This window comes from Lathyrus oleraceus, chromosome 4, assembly GCF_024323335.1.
Source record: "Lathyrus oleraceus cultivar Zhongwan6 chromosome 4, CAAS_Psat_ZW6_1.0, whole genome shotgun sequence".
Taxonomy (NCBI): Eukaryota; Viridiplantae; Streptophyta; class Magnoliopsida; order Fabales; family Fabaceae; genus Lathyrus; species Lathyrus oleraceus.
In genome coordinates this window covers 483,447,050-483,463,960 of record NC_066582.1, presented here as the reverse complement: position 1 = coordinate 483,463,960, position 16,911 = coordinate 483,447,050, and the positions used below count along the sequence as shown (strand labels likewise).

The window sequence follows — 16,911 nt, the reverse complement described above, 5'->3', positions numbered from 1 at the left end:
TGTTACTTCGGATGACGGAGCCTTTCCCTGAACTTTTTCCTTGATCATCCAGCCCTCAATCCTTTCTAATCTCTCGGCCATGGCTTTCTGCCCCAAGGCAAGCCCTTGCACAACACTGAACAAATCCCTCACCATCTCTTTCAGTTCGAGGATGTCGGCGTTGGGAGAATCCATCAGTTTGAATTTGTTGCCCCCAGCAGGATATCTGAGCAAACGAGCTATGCGCACCGGTTGACACCTACAAAATAGCAAATGGGTTAATATGCATGAATGCAACGTCTATCCATATGAGGAAGATTCCGTCCTTTGATTCTGGTTTCATCGAGACGGATAATATTTTGACATCCATATTCTGAAATTCAAGATGTCTCTCAACCAGATTCTCAATCAATAATGCTCCCCATATGGCCAGACATAGGTTTGGTGCAGATGAATGCAAAATGGGAATGATGCAAGTGTATGAATGCAATGCATTGCCATCCTCCAAGTCCTCTGATCATCTGTTGCTCTGAATCACAGCCCTGATCTATGAACCGATCACAACCATCTGAGGGAACATGTAACCACAAATCCAACTCAAGGGTTCCGAAATAAACGGAACTGACAGATACACCATCATCATCATCAGTCTCTGAGCAGATACCCATAACCTCTGAATCGGCCAGGGGAATCCTGAAATAAACGGATCCCCATTGATAAAATCGGCCCGGGGAATCCTGAAATAAGCGGATCCCCACTGATAAATAACACGGACAACACTCCGACATCCCGGAAATAAACGGCCATAAATCCGACTTATAAATATGACTCTGATCAACGGAACCAAAAGTCACCATCTGAGTCACCATCTGAACATGCATCTGAAAAAATCACCCTCCCCTCACAGGTAAATTCTAATCAGGTCATCCTAAGGCGGATAATAGTCTCGACAATCGGGCAGAGATACTCAATGGGTTTGCCCTTTCGGGTGTGCCATTGTAGCTCTCCTGAGATCGTCTAAACCAAAGATCCGGGAAATGATCGGTCACCAGAGTCAACAGCTCAAATGACGTAACTCAACCAAAGTGGAATATTCCACAATGGAAAGCACTATCAGATGAACCTCGTCCGGCTTGTGGTATGTCACGTTGCAACAATATGCTGATTTAGCAAATGAGGAACGTGAGACCACACTAATCCTAGGTGTATACTCGGGCCTGGGTTTTAGCCCCACTCAGAACACCCACCCCAAAACAGAGGAACCACCTGCACAGAGGACGGCAACAACATGATAGTATGATGCATGCAAATATTTATGCAAATATATACACAGGTTAGAATAATAAATGCAATAAATACAGCAAAACAAGCAACCTAAACTATCCTAGAACGCTAGGAAAGACTCGCTTAGGGAAGATGGACCAGCACAGGTCAACATCTCTCAGTACATTTCCCCAGCAGAGTCGCCAGCTGTCGCATCCGCGAAAAAAACAACCGGCGGGCTAAAACAAAAAAACAAACAGAGCCGCCACTGCGCGTTATTTATCCCAAGATAGGGAAAGGAAAAGCTCAGAGAAACCTGGACAAAGTATGGTCTCGCGACCAAAGAGAAAGGGTAAGGGAGTCGGTTACGCAAGGGGAAGGTATTAGCACCCCTCACGTCCGTCGTACTCGACGGGATCCACGTTCTAAAAAAAGAAAAGGTTGCTAAACATCACACACACACACAGGGGAACGCAGGTGGGGTTAAGAGAAGGGAGCTCGATAGGACATCGCATCCTATGCCTACATATCTCGTCTGGAACGAGAATCAGAGCCACTGTAGTTCGACTCACGCACGCCAAACAAACAAACAAAACACACAGGCAAACATGGAGCCTGACTGCCAATCATTGGGCTTACATCAGCATCCGAACCAAAACGCGCACAAAACGGCAAACGTGGAGCCCGACCGCCAATCACTGGACTTACGTCGGCATCCGAACCAAAATACACGCAAGAAGATAACAAGCAAACACACGCAAAAAAGAGAAAAAAAAGTGCCCGGAGAGACCTCGCACGGTCTCCTGCCTACATACCTCGTCTGGAACGAGGATCAGGGCGATGTAGTTCCCCTCAAGGGAAAGAAAATCTAGCCAGAAACCAAGGGAAGACACACTACCAGGGAGCTGGACTCGAGCCTAGTGTTGTCATGCATCATTGCCCTACGTTGAGGTTTCTACCTACTTGCACAACTGCAAGCTAATCCTATCCAGGAAGAAAGCAAGCATACAAGCATACAAACAAACAGAGCAAACAAATATTCACAAAGCACACACTATAACCAGTCAAGTGGGCTCAAACAATGGGTTTGACTGCCGAAGCAAGTCATCTGTACATGGGTAGTGTTCGCTCTTAACCTTGCCATTGCGAGGCTAAGGTGAAGCAGATGAAAGGTGAGTGAAGATTAGACTTCACAGCTCTTATCCCTGACCAGGGAGAGCTTCAGACAAAGGAGCGTGGGTCCAGAATGGAGGGACCCTTCTACGCTCAAGACTCTGACTCGATTGTGCAACAGCACAAGATCTTGGGTTTGTGTCCCAATGCATCAACACACAGCCGTGTGAGCAGAGGGACGACTCAACAGAATAGCGGGGGATAGATTGCATATCCCTATGATCCGCCAATTGCCTCATAGAGGTCTTCACCTGCTTGGCACAAATGTAAACAACCACAAACATCGCCTCTTAAGGAGGACTTCAGACAGTTGTCTGGCCAAGTAACAGGCCAGGTCTTCCAGACTACATGAAGAATAGAAGTCCTACCTCAAGTGGTTTAAAAACCAAGCAGCAGCAAGCAAGTTCTTAAAGAACTGTAAGCAACTTAATGTACCTGAAATCAATCAAGTATCATCAGTACTCAGACAGACAAACAGTAAACAGCAAATGTTAATCTATACGGACAACACAAGTCAATGCACACAAGTGCAAGCTATAAGCCCAAGCTCAAGCCTCACAACCTACAAAACAATGTCAAGTTAGTTTATAAACATCAACCAAACTCAATTCAAATTGCCTTGAAGCAATCTCCTTAAGCATTGTGCATTTCATCCTGAAAATCCACACCAAATGTGAGAAACAAGACCACTAGGCCAAGCCTAGGGTCCAAAAGGGAGAAAAAAATCTAAACAGTAAGGGTACTTCAACCAAAATCACATTAAGGCAATTCAAAAGCAAATGCAATAGGTCCCATGCTCATATCATTCACCATTATCATTTCATGCACAATTTGATACAAACTAGGTCAAATACAACACCAAAAGTCCAAACAGAATGACTTCCATCAAAAGCATACCAAAACAATTCCAAAGATCCTCAAATAATTCACACCTAAACAGGACACATTCAAGGTATAACATGTCAATTTTCAGCTCAATTGGACAAAAGGAACTAGGTTAATGAAAATCAAGAAATCCAGATACAATTATTCAAGCCAATTCATAGCATTAACACAAACATTCACTTCAAAAATTCATAAAACAGTGACAACATATTAGAAATGAATGGGACCAAAACAGTGATGTCCTACAATGTGTCTATAATCAGCATACCAAATTTCACATTCATCCAAAACCATATGAGAATTTCACAAAAGATACACCAACATGTGTCACACAATGTTGCACAATGAACCAACAGAGAAGAAAATATCAATCAAATGGAAAATGCCATAGAAAAATCCAGAAAAATTCACATGTTATCTTAACATATCAATGATCATACATGCAAAATTTCAATCCAATCCAACAATCATAGGCCATGAAAATAAATTCAGAAAGTTGACCTAGCTAGGTGTGACACAAATTGTCACACCTAGATTCAAAAATCACATCTAATCAACCAGTTATCCAAAAATCACAAACTTTACATGGAAATCACCATCAACATGTCCAGAATGAGCACAAAAAATTTCAATCATTTCTTTAAAAGTATGAGCATTTCATGATAGATATGGTGAAACATACAAAATATGCACACAAGTCAAAGATCAATAGGCCAGGTCAACATTCCTCCAAGCACAACTTATGTTACCATGCCTAAAGAAACTAGAGAGAATTTGGGATCTATCAAAAAAAGTCTCACTATTTTTGGATTAATAATTAATTTTTTATGATTTTTCTAAGTTTTGTTAAATTATTGAATAATTATTTAGAATGTTAATTTAATTAAAATGTTTTTATTCGGTCCAGTGGCATTTCTGTAAATCTCACAAGCCAAGGCAAAACGGTGCGCATCACATTAATGCGCTGGCACCTTGTGGTTGGACGGATTCGCGCGGCAAACATGATTCGAAATTGGACTTGCGTTTCAGCGGATCAAACAAACTCTTTTCCAGAAATTCATCATCAACTTCATCCATTTTTCCAGAAAATTCATACAATCCAAGAACATCGAATCTCAACAAAAATTAACATGCGTATAGTCATTGGAAAGGTCTGAACATGAGGATCACAAATATGCAACTAATTCATCCTAATTCTAACTACATCTCATGGATCGATCGAATTAGGTTTTGGCATCAAATCTAAAAATCACAATATCTCAATCCACAGTTCATCATAATCCAAACCATGAGCATCATGCTACTCTATGTTGCACACACTACAAAAGCCCTAGCATAGTTAAGGAAATGGAGAGATTCGAATTTCATGTACCTTGCAATGGCAGTGATGATTCTTGAAGCCTTGGCGCGTGTTGATCCAAAACAGATGCAAGAGAAGCTTCAGGAAGTTGACTGGAGATGTTAGGTTAGCTCGAGGATGCTTCTATTGGAAGAAATCGCAAATTGCCATTGTTGAGCATAATTGGAACAGTCACGAATTTGCAAGGTTATGATGAGGAATTGATGAAACAGTTGCAGTTCTTGATCCAAGGAAGATGAAGCAAAAAGAATTTCGTGAATTGGTGAAGAATTGGAAGAGTTTGGTTGAATTTTGTTCTTGAATGTTCTTGATGAATTTGGAGAATTGGAGGGAAAAGTTGTTAGAGTTTCTTGTGATTTGTGATTCTGATCCAAAGTTAGTTATGATTAGGCTCTTATACTTCCACTTAATCACACTCTTAATCATGAATTAACCAAAATGAAATGTGATTAGCAAAAATGCATTTTACTAAACAAGGGCAAAATGGACTTTTCACCCTGGGGCTTGTGACAGCTGTATGACAGCTCACACACTCTCCAAATACCAGCTGTGATGTGTTGGCACTTGTCTCATGGCAATTGGCTTTGTCATTCTCATTTTCAACATGCTATGCCAAAATATGCAATTTCTAGTGCAATTCCAAAATGACTTAGTCAAATGTTGCACCTTGAACACTCATGACCATTCAAACCATTTCTAATTGGCATATGTGAGGTGTTGCAAAAACTCCCATGCCAAAATTCCCATTATTTCTCAACTTGGACCATTTTGCCCTTGGATTTTTAACTGTACACTTGAAAATTGACTTTTTGCATTGACCATTTTTGATGAATTCCAATTATGCACCATGAAAGTACATGTCAAATGGAGTTTGCACATAAAAAGATTACTCAATTTGGACACTCCATGTGGAAGTTATGCCACTTTGATTATGGGTCATTTTTGAAATTGAATGGACCATAACTTGCCAACCATACACATCCTCAGATGATTGATGACCAGTCCAATGAAACCCTAGCTTGCACATGACCTCCCATCTTCTGATCAAGACTTGTGAGGATGACTTGCACAATGTAACCACATGATATGCAATATGCAATGCCTAATGACCTAAAAATGTTATGCAATATGATATGCTAGTCCCAAGAGAGGAGGGCAAATTTTGAGGTGTTACACCGCTTGGGGAGTACAGTAGTGAGAACCTGCTGGGAATCTTAAGGAAATGCCCCGAGTGTACATGTTCTGAATAGATGATTCAAAATACTTAAAATTCGCAGCAATTTTAAATGTTCATTGAGCATGTACCTGTAAAGCTCTTATGTGTCATGATGCAATGTTTATCAAAAATTCGGACGTCATTTTTGCAAACAAAACAGTAAAATGAAAATGCAAACAGAGATATACTGAATAACATGATTTTATTGATTGAATGGCCTCTGAATAGGCATTTACATCCAGAAGCAATCCCTAGAAAGAGGTAATCGCAAAACAAAAGGAGGATAGTTTACGCAGTTGGCTTCATGTCTTCCCTTAAGTACCTCATAGCAACTCCAGAAGCATTATATTGCACAATATGTACCTGGAGTAAGATAGAGCTGGAAATCTCCTCAATATTCTTATGACGATTGAGCTTAAGGATGTATTCATCGAGCATTCCTAACTCCAAGGTAGGAGGCTCCCCTAAAACCACATTAATTTGATCCCCACCAAACCTCAAGTTCCTCCCTCGAACAAAAGTAGTGAAAGTAAAAGGCTCATCTTCCGACGAAAGGGAATTTGCATAAAATTCTCTCACTAAGTCATAGTTGATGTGGCTCAGTGGATCAATCAGCTCTCCTAACTTTTTACTATCAAAGATGTGTGCTACCTCCCTATAATTTCCTTCACGGTTGATGTTGAATTTATTTTTCGACCAAATTTTCCTCTTCTCCAATTCCTTGAACCTATCATCTTGCTCAGCACCGTAGAAACGAGTTGCATCAAATTGCCTTGGCTGACGACAAGTGCTTCCTCCCGTATTTTACTCTTTTGACAAACCTGAAAGTTTAGGAGTCATAGCTGCAAAACAAGAGAAACAACCATCAATACCACATATTTACTTATCAGAACCAAAAATATATCATATGAACAATTCTTAGGTTCTAACTAAACAAAATCATTCATCTGTTTTGTAAATTTATTAGCTTTCCCGACGAACTAGGTGCGAGCGCAAAATAAAAACTACCTCACCCGACGAATTGAGGGCGAGGGCACAATCCTAATACACCTAGGTACAAAATCCAAACCCAAATAACACATTTTAACAATTCATCCCATCACAAGAAACTTTAAGAATGAAGAAAAGAAATTACATACCTTACTGGATGATTCAATAGAGTAAACAAATTGATGGTTGGGTTTGAATGTTCTTCACATAATGCATAAGTGAGTGAGTTTGAAAGTGACACAAGAATATGAAAGTGAAAGCACAAGTTGATGGCTAGGGTTTTGGTGGTGGAAAAGGGTAAGTGAGAGTGACACAAAAATGTATTCAGGTTGTGGGTGGGCCTCACATATTCATTTAACCCAAGAAAAATGAGAGTGGTAAAAGGTCTTGGTAAAAAAATGAAAACTGATTTTTACTGAACTCGCAAAGGTCGCCCAACGAGATAGAGCAAACCAAACGCGAGACAAAAATTTTCTGCTTCGCCTAGAGAACTCAAGGCGAACCTGCCAGATCAATTTTTTTAAAGTTTTTCTCCCAAACCAATTATGCACCATTCATTGCTACTATTAACATGCTAGAAAATGATAAGGCTTAAAATTACTTACAAACATTGGGTTGCCTCCCAATAAGCGTTTGTTTAACGTCAATTAGCTCGATGGTTCTTGGCAACTTCAAGGATCGACAAACGTAATTGTTGTTGTTAGTCGATCAATCTCGCCACCAAGGTAGATTTTCAGTCTTTGACCATTTACGGTCCAAATTTCTTTTAATACATGGTCTTTAAGCGAAATTGCTCCATACTGCTACACCTCTTTGATTTGGAAAGGCCCCAACCACTTGTATTTCAACTTTCCTGGGAATAGTTTTAGTCTTGAATTGAACAATAGCACCATCTGCCAGAGTTTGAAACTTTTGTTGAGAATCTTCTTGTCATGATATTTCTTCACCTTTTTCTTGTAAAGTTTGTTGGATTCATAGGCATGAAGTCTCAATTCCTAAATCTCATGCAATTTCAACTTCCTTTTCTCTCCACTTAGCTTTGGATCAAAGTTTAGAAACTTCAAGGCCTAGAACACTTTATGCTCTAATTATACGGGTAAATGACAAGATTTCCCATAGATCATCTGAAAATAGGTGGGACCAATTGGTTATTTTGAATATGAATGGAAGGGATATGTTTGATGATCACAAATGAAGGTTTTATATATTTGAGGTTAAAGTGAGCTTCGAACCCTACTTCATCATACTCTGACTCGGAGCTAGAAGAAGTAGTTTTCCCACTAGAAACATATATGGAGGGTTCAAGCATTATGTTTAGGGGTGATGGTTGTTCAGAAGTAGAGAATACAATTAATTGATTCTAAACATCAGTGCATTCATCAGCAGAGAGTGAAGTGTGTTTTTGAGATTTAATGGGTGAGGAGATTGGTGAGGGGTTGGATATTTATGGTTTAGGGTGGAGTAGTCAAAATCATCTTCAGAGATAAGGTTGAGATTGATATTTGTCATACCAATATTCAGAGCATCTGAAGTAGTCATATTTTCTTCAACAGTAGCTTCTGAAACTACTTCTTCAAGAATACCAGATGTTTCAGTCTCAACAAACTTCAACCCAAACAATCACATATGCAACTTGAACCTCTGCAGTCTCCAGTTCTCCGACACCAAAAACCTATTCAATCAAATTATTATAGGTTTCTGGATGCTTCTCTAATTAATCCAATATAACAGATGCTAATATTTGAGCACTTTAGAAGATAGGCTCCACTGCACTCTTCTGAGCAACAACATTTGCAACTTTATTTCTTCTGATTAGTGAATCACTAACATCCTCTTATTCCTCATCCTCTTATATTTTACATAGATTACTCAACTTACTCCTTCTTGAAGGTGCATCATATGAGACATAGGAAAAAGATACCTTTGGAGGAGTCCCCCCACTTCTAGTCTTGGATGGCATTAAGACAATGGAAGCAATGACTTTTTCAATCTCTTCCTCAATCTCTTTTATTTTCTTAGAGGGCTTCTGAACATCCTTTTAAGTAACTGAAGCAACCTTCTTCCTATTTTTAGAAGGATGGAATACATCAGTAGGTCATGTAAGTCTTTTGATCTAATAACCACTCCCTCTTTGAATGCATGTCCAATGTATAATCTAATTACTTTAGGATTATCCATCTTGGTGATGATAGGATAATCCTCAAGATAGTCAGGATTAGTAAACCTGACTAAGAGAGGCACGCTTGAAGCTACCACATCACTTTTCTTCATAAGCTTCATGTTTGCAAGAACAGAAACAAAAATGATGTTTCCATGAATCTCCTCCAAATCCCCATTGTTAGGAAAAGTTTTAAGGGTATCAATTAGAAGACCCTGATACAACAGTTCGACAATAGTCTGGCATATGGCACATTCTTCTTGCGAAGCTTTGTGTTATCCTTGATAGCCTCACATATGTGATTGAATATGTACACAGAGAGATTTATCTTATCTTCATTCTTCAAGTAGAAGATAAAATGCTTGTGATCTCATGAGATCTTATCAGTACTCCCTTCTCTAGAGATCAGACATTCAATAAGAATTTTGAATAGAAGCTTAAAATTATTCTGTATGTTCTTGACCTTTCCAAACTCTGAAGAAAACGAATTACCAACATTATCAAACAAATATATTTTGATAACATCTGCTCCAAGATTGTTCTCTTTAGAGTTTACAACAAACCTTCCAAAATTTGGTGCCTTCAAAAGTTTAGGAATCGTCTTCTGAGTGACGAAAACATCAACATCCATTACTATTGATTTGATATCTACTTATTCAAATTTCTTCAAACCCATTTCTTCTCTACTCTTTCCTTTAAAAGAACTATCCTTCTCCATCAATTGATTCAGTTCCACCGATGCAACATATTCATAAAAAAATTCAGCGCTACCCCAAAAATCTTTTACTAAATGAGATTAAGTTGGTCCGGTCATCATTTCAAAGAATGAAGACCATTTTTGTACTCTAAAGTAGCTCCAAAGATCATATCCATTTTTATTGAAAGAGTCGAAGTCAACAATTTGTTCCACTAGAAGCTTCAGATCTTTTAGATTTAAATTCATAGTTTTGGGCATGATAGTCATACTTTTTCTAGACTTGACAATCATGTGTGTATGTTGAGAAGATTATGAATGCGACATTGTTGAAAGTTTTTTTTTTAGGGTTTCTAGGTTCTTTTGAAAAGTTTTTTTAGAGAAAACAAAAGTGTAGGAAGTGAGAGAGTGAATGTGTGTTTCTGATATAAATAAAGTGTTTTGAGTGAAAAAGAATGTTAAACAAAACAGAACATAAATACAAAAGGAAACAAGAGACAATGCATTAAAGACAAATAACCAAGAAATTAGGAGTTTATACTCAATAGTTACGGTCCATGTGTCAAAAGACATTTCAAATTTATGACACATAAGCAGACAAGTGCCAAAGGCAGAAACAACAGTTTTGTCCTTTTAGCATATATGCAGCAAACACAATCTCATTCTTTGGTACCCATATTCTTATGGGTCCTTTGAGGTTAGTTTTGAAAGGCTTCCTCTTGCTTTGAGTCTTCGCCTTATAGTAAGGTCTAGACTCACTCCAGACTTTTTGTTTACAAATATTTTGTTTAGGATAAGTTTTGACCTTGACTTTTGATCATCTTGGAACCTTTCATTCAATAACCTTGAGTTATGAATTCTTCAGAACCTCTGACTTGAGAATCTTAGGTTCAAGTTTTCTTATAACTTTTGATATTTGAGTATGAGATTCTGATTTTTCCAGAACTTGTGAGTCATTCATCACAAATTCTGATTGGTTCAGAACTTTACTATTTTCAGCAACAGGCATAAAGTAAGCATTCAACCCCTTTTGAGAAGTGCTTGAATAAGAAGGATTTAAAGGTTTCATAAAGGTATTAGTCCTTGGATTATAAGGTTTCTGATGATAACCAAGACCTTCTCCTTTACTCTTACTTACTCCATAGATCATGGAAGCAAGTTTGATTATATTATAGCTAGATATGACAAACTCTTGAAAATAATATTCATTATCAGACATATCTTTTATTAAAGAAATTTCATCTCTTTCAAGGTTTTCAATTTTTTCTTTAGAGGAGTTTAGTTCATCTCTTACAAGACCATATTGATTCTTTTAATTTTGCATATGTATGGCTTTCTGCTGACATCTTTCCATAAGATCTTGACACAAAGTAATTAAATCAGATTTAGAGAGTTTAAAAATACCTCTTATGTGTCCTCTGAATCTGGTCAACAACCAACTTTAGATTTTGAATTTGAAAGTGTTGAAGCCATTAGAGCAAGATTAACTTCTTCTTCATTGTCAAGTTCTTCCCATGTTGCCATGAGACTTTTCTTGAACTTGCTTTTGAAGTTGTTTATTTGAAAGCTTTCCTTTTTTATTTTTCCCTCATGAAGATCTGGACAGTTATCTATGTAATGATCAAGCTTCTAACAGTTGAAGCAACCCTTTTGATCATCCTTATCACTTCTAGAACTATACCCTTTGAAGCCACCACTTCTACCAGAGAATCTGTTCTTCTTTTTGACCAAGTGTTGAAATCTCTTAATGATGAAATCCATTTCATCATTATCAAATTCCTCATCAGAAGCTTCATCATGAGTGGCTTCTTTATGCTTCTTAGTCTAAGAAGATTTCTCAGATCTTCCGACATAATTTAAAGTTAATGTTTTAAATAGCTTTATTGGCTCATCTCCATTGAGCTTCATCTCATGGATTTGGAGATTGCTTACAAGACTTTCAAGACTTAAATTGTTTATTTAGCTTCTTGAATAGTAGTAAGTTTGAGTCTGTGTTTGACAGGAAAACTCATAAGAATCTTCTTGACATGATCTGAAGTAGTGTAACTCTTGTTCAAGACTTGAAGTCCAGACACAAGAACTTGAAATCTTGAGAACATAATTTCAATGTTCTCATCATCTTTCATTCTGAAAAACTCATTTTGATGAACCAGAAGATTTGCTTTAGCTTCTTGAACTTGATGATTACCTTCATAGGTAGCACATATAAATTAAAGATAGTTTTGGCAGTGGACTTATCAATAATCTTTATGTACTAAGAATGTGGAAAGGCATCCACAATAATGCCTCTCACTCTATGATGTTTTTTTATATCTTTTTCTAAGCAGAAGTGGGAGGCTTTATGTCATAAACCATACCAACACCATTGACTTGAATGTTTATGAAATCTTCCAAGATATCCCATAACTCATCATTCAGACCAATGATGTAAGTCTATATCTTACTCTTCCATCATTCCAATTCAGTAGAATCTCCACTGAATGTTGGTGGTCTAGCAATATAGTTGTTTTGACCAAATGCACTTTAATTATTGTTATTGTTCCCACGAGGAGGACTAACAGGACTAGTCACTTCAACACTATCAGGCACGATGAAAGTTATATTTTTCTCAAGATCTTTCCTACACCACTGTTAAGTGTTATAGTACAAGCCAGACTCTAATACGAACTGAAGGTGAGAAAAATACACAAGAAGGGAGGGGGTGTTGAATTGTGTATGGCAAAAGCGTTTTACTTTTGAAAAGAACAACTTTAGAATTTGAAAAAAGTTCAGAGTCTGATGTCAGAGTTGATAATGGAAGCAAAAAGATTATGTATCATAAACCATAAGTAAAGTAACACACAAAGATTTATCATGGTTCCTCTCCTCAACTGAGAGTATTCCAATCCCATTGCCTCAACAAGAGATTTCCACTATAATCAATCCTGATTACAACTGCTCAATCAATCCAGAAAGAGACTTTCGCTCAAGCACACCTGTAAGAGACTTCTGCTCATTCATACCTGTAAGAGACTTCTGCTCATTCATACCTGAAAGAGACTTCACTGCTCAAACAAACAGGCAAGAGACTTCATTTGCTCAAGCAAACTAGTAAGAAATTTCCTCTACTTTAAACAAACAATTAAGTAGATAAGGGTTAAAAATATACTTTGAGACACAATTAAAAGTATACAAGTTTTACAACACACAAAGATATTAACAATTAAGTTTTACATGATCTACGATATGTTAGTATAAGAGAGAATAGATTGCAGGAATACTTGGATATATTGAAAAAGTTTTTGTTAGTGGTAATCCCGAAAATTAAAAGATAGACAACAGACACTTGATGACTTATATGGTTCTTCCTCAACCGATATCCTAATGCCTTGAATACTCTTTAGATGAGGAGAAGATGTATTCCGCACATGTTCGGTATATTAGAGATCATAGTCTATATATAGGGTGATGACCAATTAGGATTCACATTATTTCAAAAAGGGACATCCTGACATCCTCTCATATTTGAGTTCATATCCGATTAATTAATTAATTAATTACTAAATAAAAATCTAATTAGCCTTTTAAATTTATTTGACCATATAATCAACTTAATTTTAATAAATAACTAATATAATAAAATTATATATGGCCACATGATAATTATTAAAATATAATAATTAAATAAATTTTAAATTATAAAATATTCCAATATCATGTCCATAAAAAATTTAAATTGATGTCAAATTGAAACATTTTTAGTAAGAGTTTAATGGACATGTAGTGTATAAAAAGATTTTTTTTAAATAATCAATTTTTTCAAATTATAAACCAAAAGTAATCATGTTTTCAATTTATTTACCAAATTAAACATGTTTGTGAGAGCATGCATGTAAAATGTAAGAGCACGCGTCACTGCAATTGACGCATGTATATGCGACATAGAGTATGCGCCACTGCAATTGGCGCATGCATATAAAAAAAATAAAGAGTAGCCACATGTAGTGACACATGCTCCTACAATTTACATGTATGCGTCAATTGCGGTGGCGCATACTTCTACAATTTACATGCATGCGTCAATTGCAGTGACACATGCTCTTATATTTTACATGTATGCACCAATTGCAATGGCGCATGAATACAAATTGATCAATTCATGCACCATAACAAATGACACATTGATTCATTTTTTTATGGTTATAAATAATTTAAAATTATGGTTATTTTCGTATTATTCTTGAGAAAAGTGGTTATTTAAAAAAAATCGGATAAAAAACTACTCAGTGTATTATATCAGGCAAATTATTTTAAAATATTAATATAATTTGTTACGATGCACGAGGTTCATGTATAAAATTATTTTATAAGTGTATTTCTTATTTTTCTTTAGCAATAATACTATTACGATTGATTTACAATGTAAAATCATTTTACTCCGAATGAATATAAGTTTACCTATTTTAAAAATGCAAGAACCATTTTTATTTCACTTAATCCACATACAATAAAATGAAGATTAAAACAAGAGCAAAAGATTAATTGAATGATTAACAAAGCAGAATCAAGAAGCAACAGACACAATAACTTGTTCTTCCTCCTCAAAGAACAAATCCTCCGTCCTCCTAAACACCGCATGCACCACCATAACCACAACCGCAACACTAACCGCAGCAACAATATTCACAGTAGCGTGTGTAAGAAGCAACAGCGCCACCGTAACAAACGCCATAACAACAACCACAAGTCGATCATCAACAAGTCTACCCCATATAATCACCGGCTGATCACGGAGAAAGTAGAGGAACAGCCACGCCGCCATTAGAAGAACAAAAACAATGAGCGAGTAAGGGTGCCATAAAAGGCTCAGAAACAAAATCAAAAGCATCACCATAGTGTAGTTCATGCGGAAATAGGAGATGTTGTCACGAATCCGTGAAATTGCTTCTGGTGCGCCGCGGGCGGGGATGCCGAGTGACCGGATGTCGAACATGGTTTTCCATGGTCGACGAGTACCTAAGCCGGCTTTGATTCTTTGTTTTCCGCGTGTTATGTATTCGAGTTTTGGTGGTGTTGGGGAGGTTGGGATTGTGCCGTAGGTTGTTGTCATGGTGGTGGAAACAAAACAACTTATGAAGGAATTGTAATGTAATTGGAATGAAGAATGAAATGGTTACTACTTAGTAGAGTTTGATAATTATAGGAGCAATTGGGTCCTACAATTTTGTGAGTTTGTTTATGTTTTGTTTCTACTTTATGATGAGTGTATTATTATGGGTTATGGATTTGGGATGATGGGATGTGGTCATGTGGATGGTAATAATTTGGGTTTGTAATTTGATTTTTGCTGTTGGATTTGCATGTCTTTTTGTGAGTTAGATAGGTAGATGTTTGATATGTTGTTTTCCAAATGAGTGAAGACATTCATAACATAGTATACGTTTTGTTGTCAAATTTGGATGGTGGTTGGTGTTGCTTTCTTCCTTGGTTGTAATGTTCAAACTCTATTTCAAAATAAAAACGTTACTGTAGGTTTAAATATTGACGTTGTTGTTCTGTGCCGGTGATTCATTGTCAATAGTTAAGTCAGTTAAGTTAATTTGGAAAAGTTTTGTGGTTGTGTAGTAGTAATACTTTAAATGTTGATGCAAGAAAGTATCCTATTTCGTTTTGCTCAATAATGGACATCATTAGATGTTTAGAGAACATGGAATAATCTCTACTCATATTGTACTTATAATCATCCATGTTTCATGTCTAACTATGTTGTGGTTTTTAGTATTTGTTGTGTTTGTAAACGACAAAGAGTAGAAGTAGTAATGTGATTGGATAGCGGGATGCAAGAACTCATCTTTGCTTTATTTCATCTGTTGAATGATCCCACACTTTCCAAATAACTACTCTACACATAGTAGTGAGTACTGACAACAGATCATGACTCTATACATGCTAGTTGAATATGAAGCACATACATAGATACCAAAATACTGATATACATATGGAAATTATGATACTGATAATGTAAAAAACATATGACAATTCTCATTTATCTATCTAAAATATATATATATATATATATATATATATATATATATATATATAAAAGTTTCATTTATCTATCTATTATTAATAGAATTAAAAATATTTTAATTAAAATTAATGTCAACTCTCATTGATAATATTGCTTCAATAAATGTTTAACTTTTTTAGATAAACGTGTGTTGAATCAAAAAAAATAATATTTATTTTGAAACACTTGTCTGAATTGTCTGACACATGTTATATAATATCATATGGGTGTATGTCACCGATTTAAAGAGTGTCTAAATAAAAAAAAACACTTTTTAAAAAAAAAATTGTTTCACTTTTTTTTATATTTGTTTAACTTTTTTAACACAAACGGATATTATAGAAGTGCCAACTATTTCTACCTAGAGATGACTTTGTTTGATATTTTTTTGGGAGAGTATATGCTTAAGCCCCCACCTTCTTGATGAGAATAGACTTAGTGCAATTAGGCTTTCCAAGACTCAAATCTAACATGATTCAAAATTATAAGACTTAAATCTGATCTATAGTTTATTTTAGAATTAATTTTAAGTTTGATCTGTTTGAAAACCTGATATGATTAATTTACTTAAAAGACTTTCATACTAGTATAGTAATATTTGATATCAGAAGGGTTTTTCTTAAAATTAGTGCTCCTACCATGATTTTGCCAAAATTATAGATTATACTTTATTATGATTATGGCAAATCCACATTAATATCAAACATAAACATGCTTATAGTTCTAAATTGCTACACTACATTGTTGATCCCGCAAGGCACTCACCTACTACCCAAATGTCATTTTTCATTGTATAATTGTTAATCCAAATATCGATTTAGCTTAATTATAAAACAATTTTTTTTCTGTCCTAATAAATCAGCAGTTGGTTAATTAACCAGCATTTGATGTAATAATGTACCGATAATTAATGTCCCAAGTATTTTTACGGTAAATTCAAATTGTATTTTAGGCTTAAAAAACTTAGCTTCAAGGTAAAACTTGTAATGGCAAATACTTGAAGGTTGGATTGCGTCTCTATGTGAGTTCCAAGTTATACAAGTCTTCTCAAGTTGCTAACTTTCAATTGCATTCCAAGGTTGCATTTCATTTTTCTTCTTCAGCTATTAAATTATATATATGTCAGTAATTCATAATGGTAAAT

At 36.1% G+C, this 16,911-nt stretch overlaps 1 protein-coding gene across 1 annotated transcript; it reads right to left on the bottom strand.

Annotated features, from left to right (window-relative positions):
- Positions 1–14,173: 14,173 nt before the first annotated feature.
- On the bottom strand, positions 14,174–14,880 carry LOC127135676 (PRA1 family protein F3). Its single transcript, XM_051062327.1, has one exon. The coding sequence runs from the start codon at positions 14,805–14,807 to the stop codon at positions 14,262–14,264; it is 546 nt and encodes a 181-aa protein (XP_050918284.1). The 5' UTR covers positions 14,808–14,880; the 3' UTR covers positions 14,174–14,261.
- Positions 14,881–16,911: the final 2,031 nt, after the last annotated feature.

Coding starts and splice junctions, on each gene's coding strand:
- LOC127135676 (XM_051062327.1), bottom strand. CDS start 14,807: ATGACAACAACCTACGGCACAATCCCAACCTCCCCAACACCACCAAAA.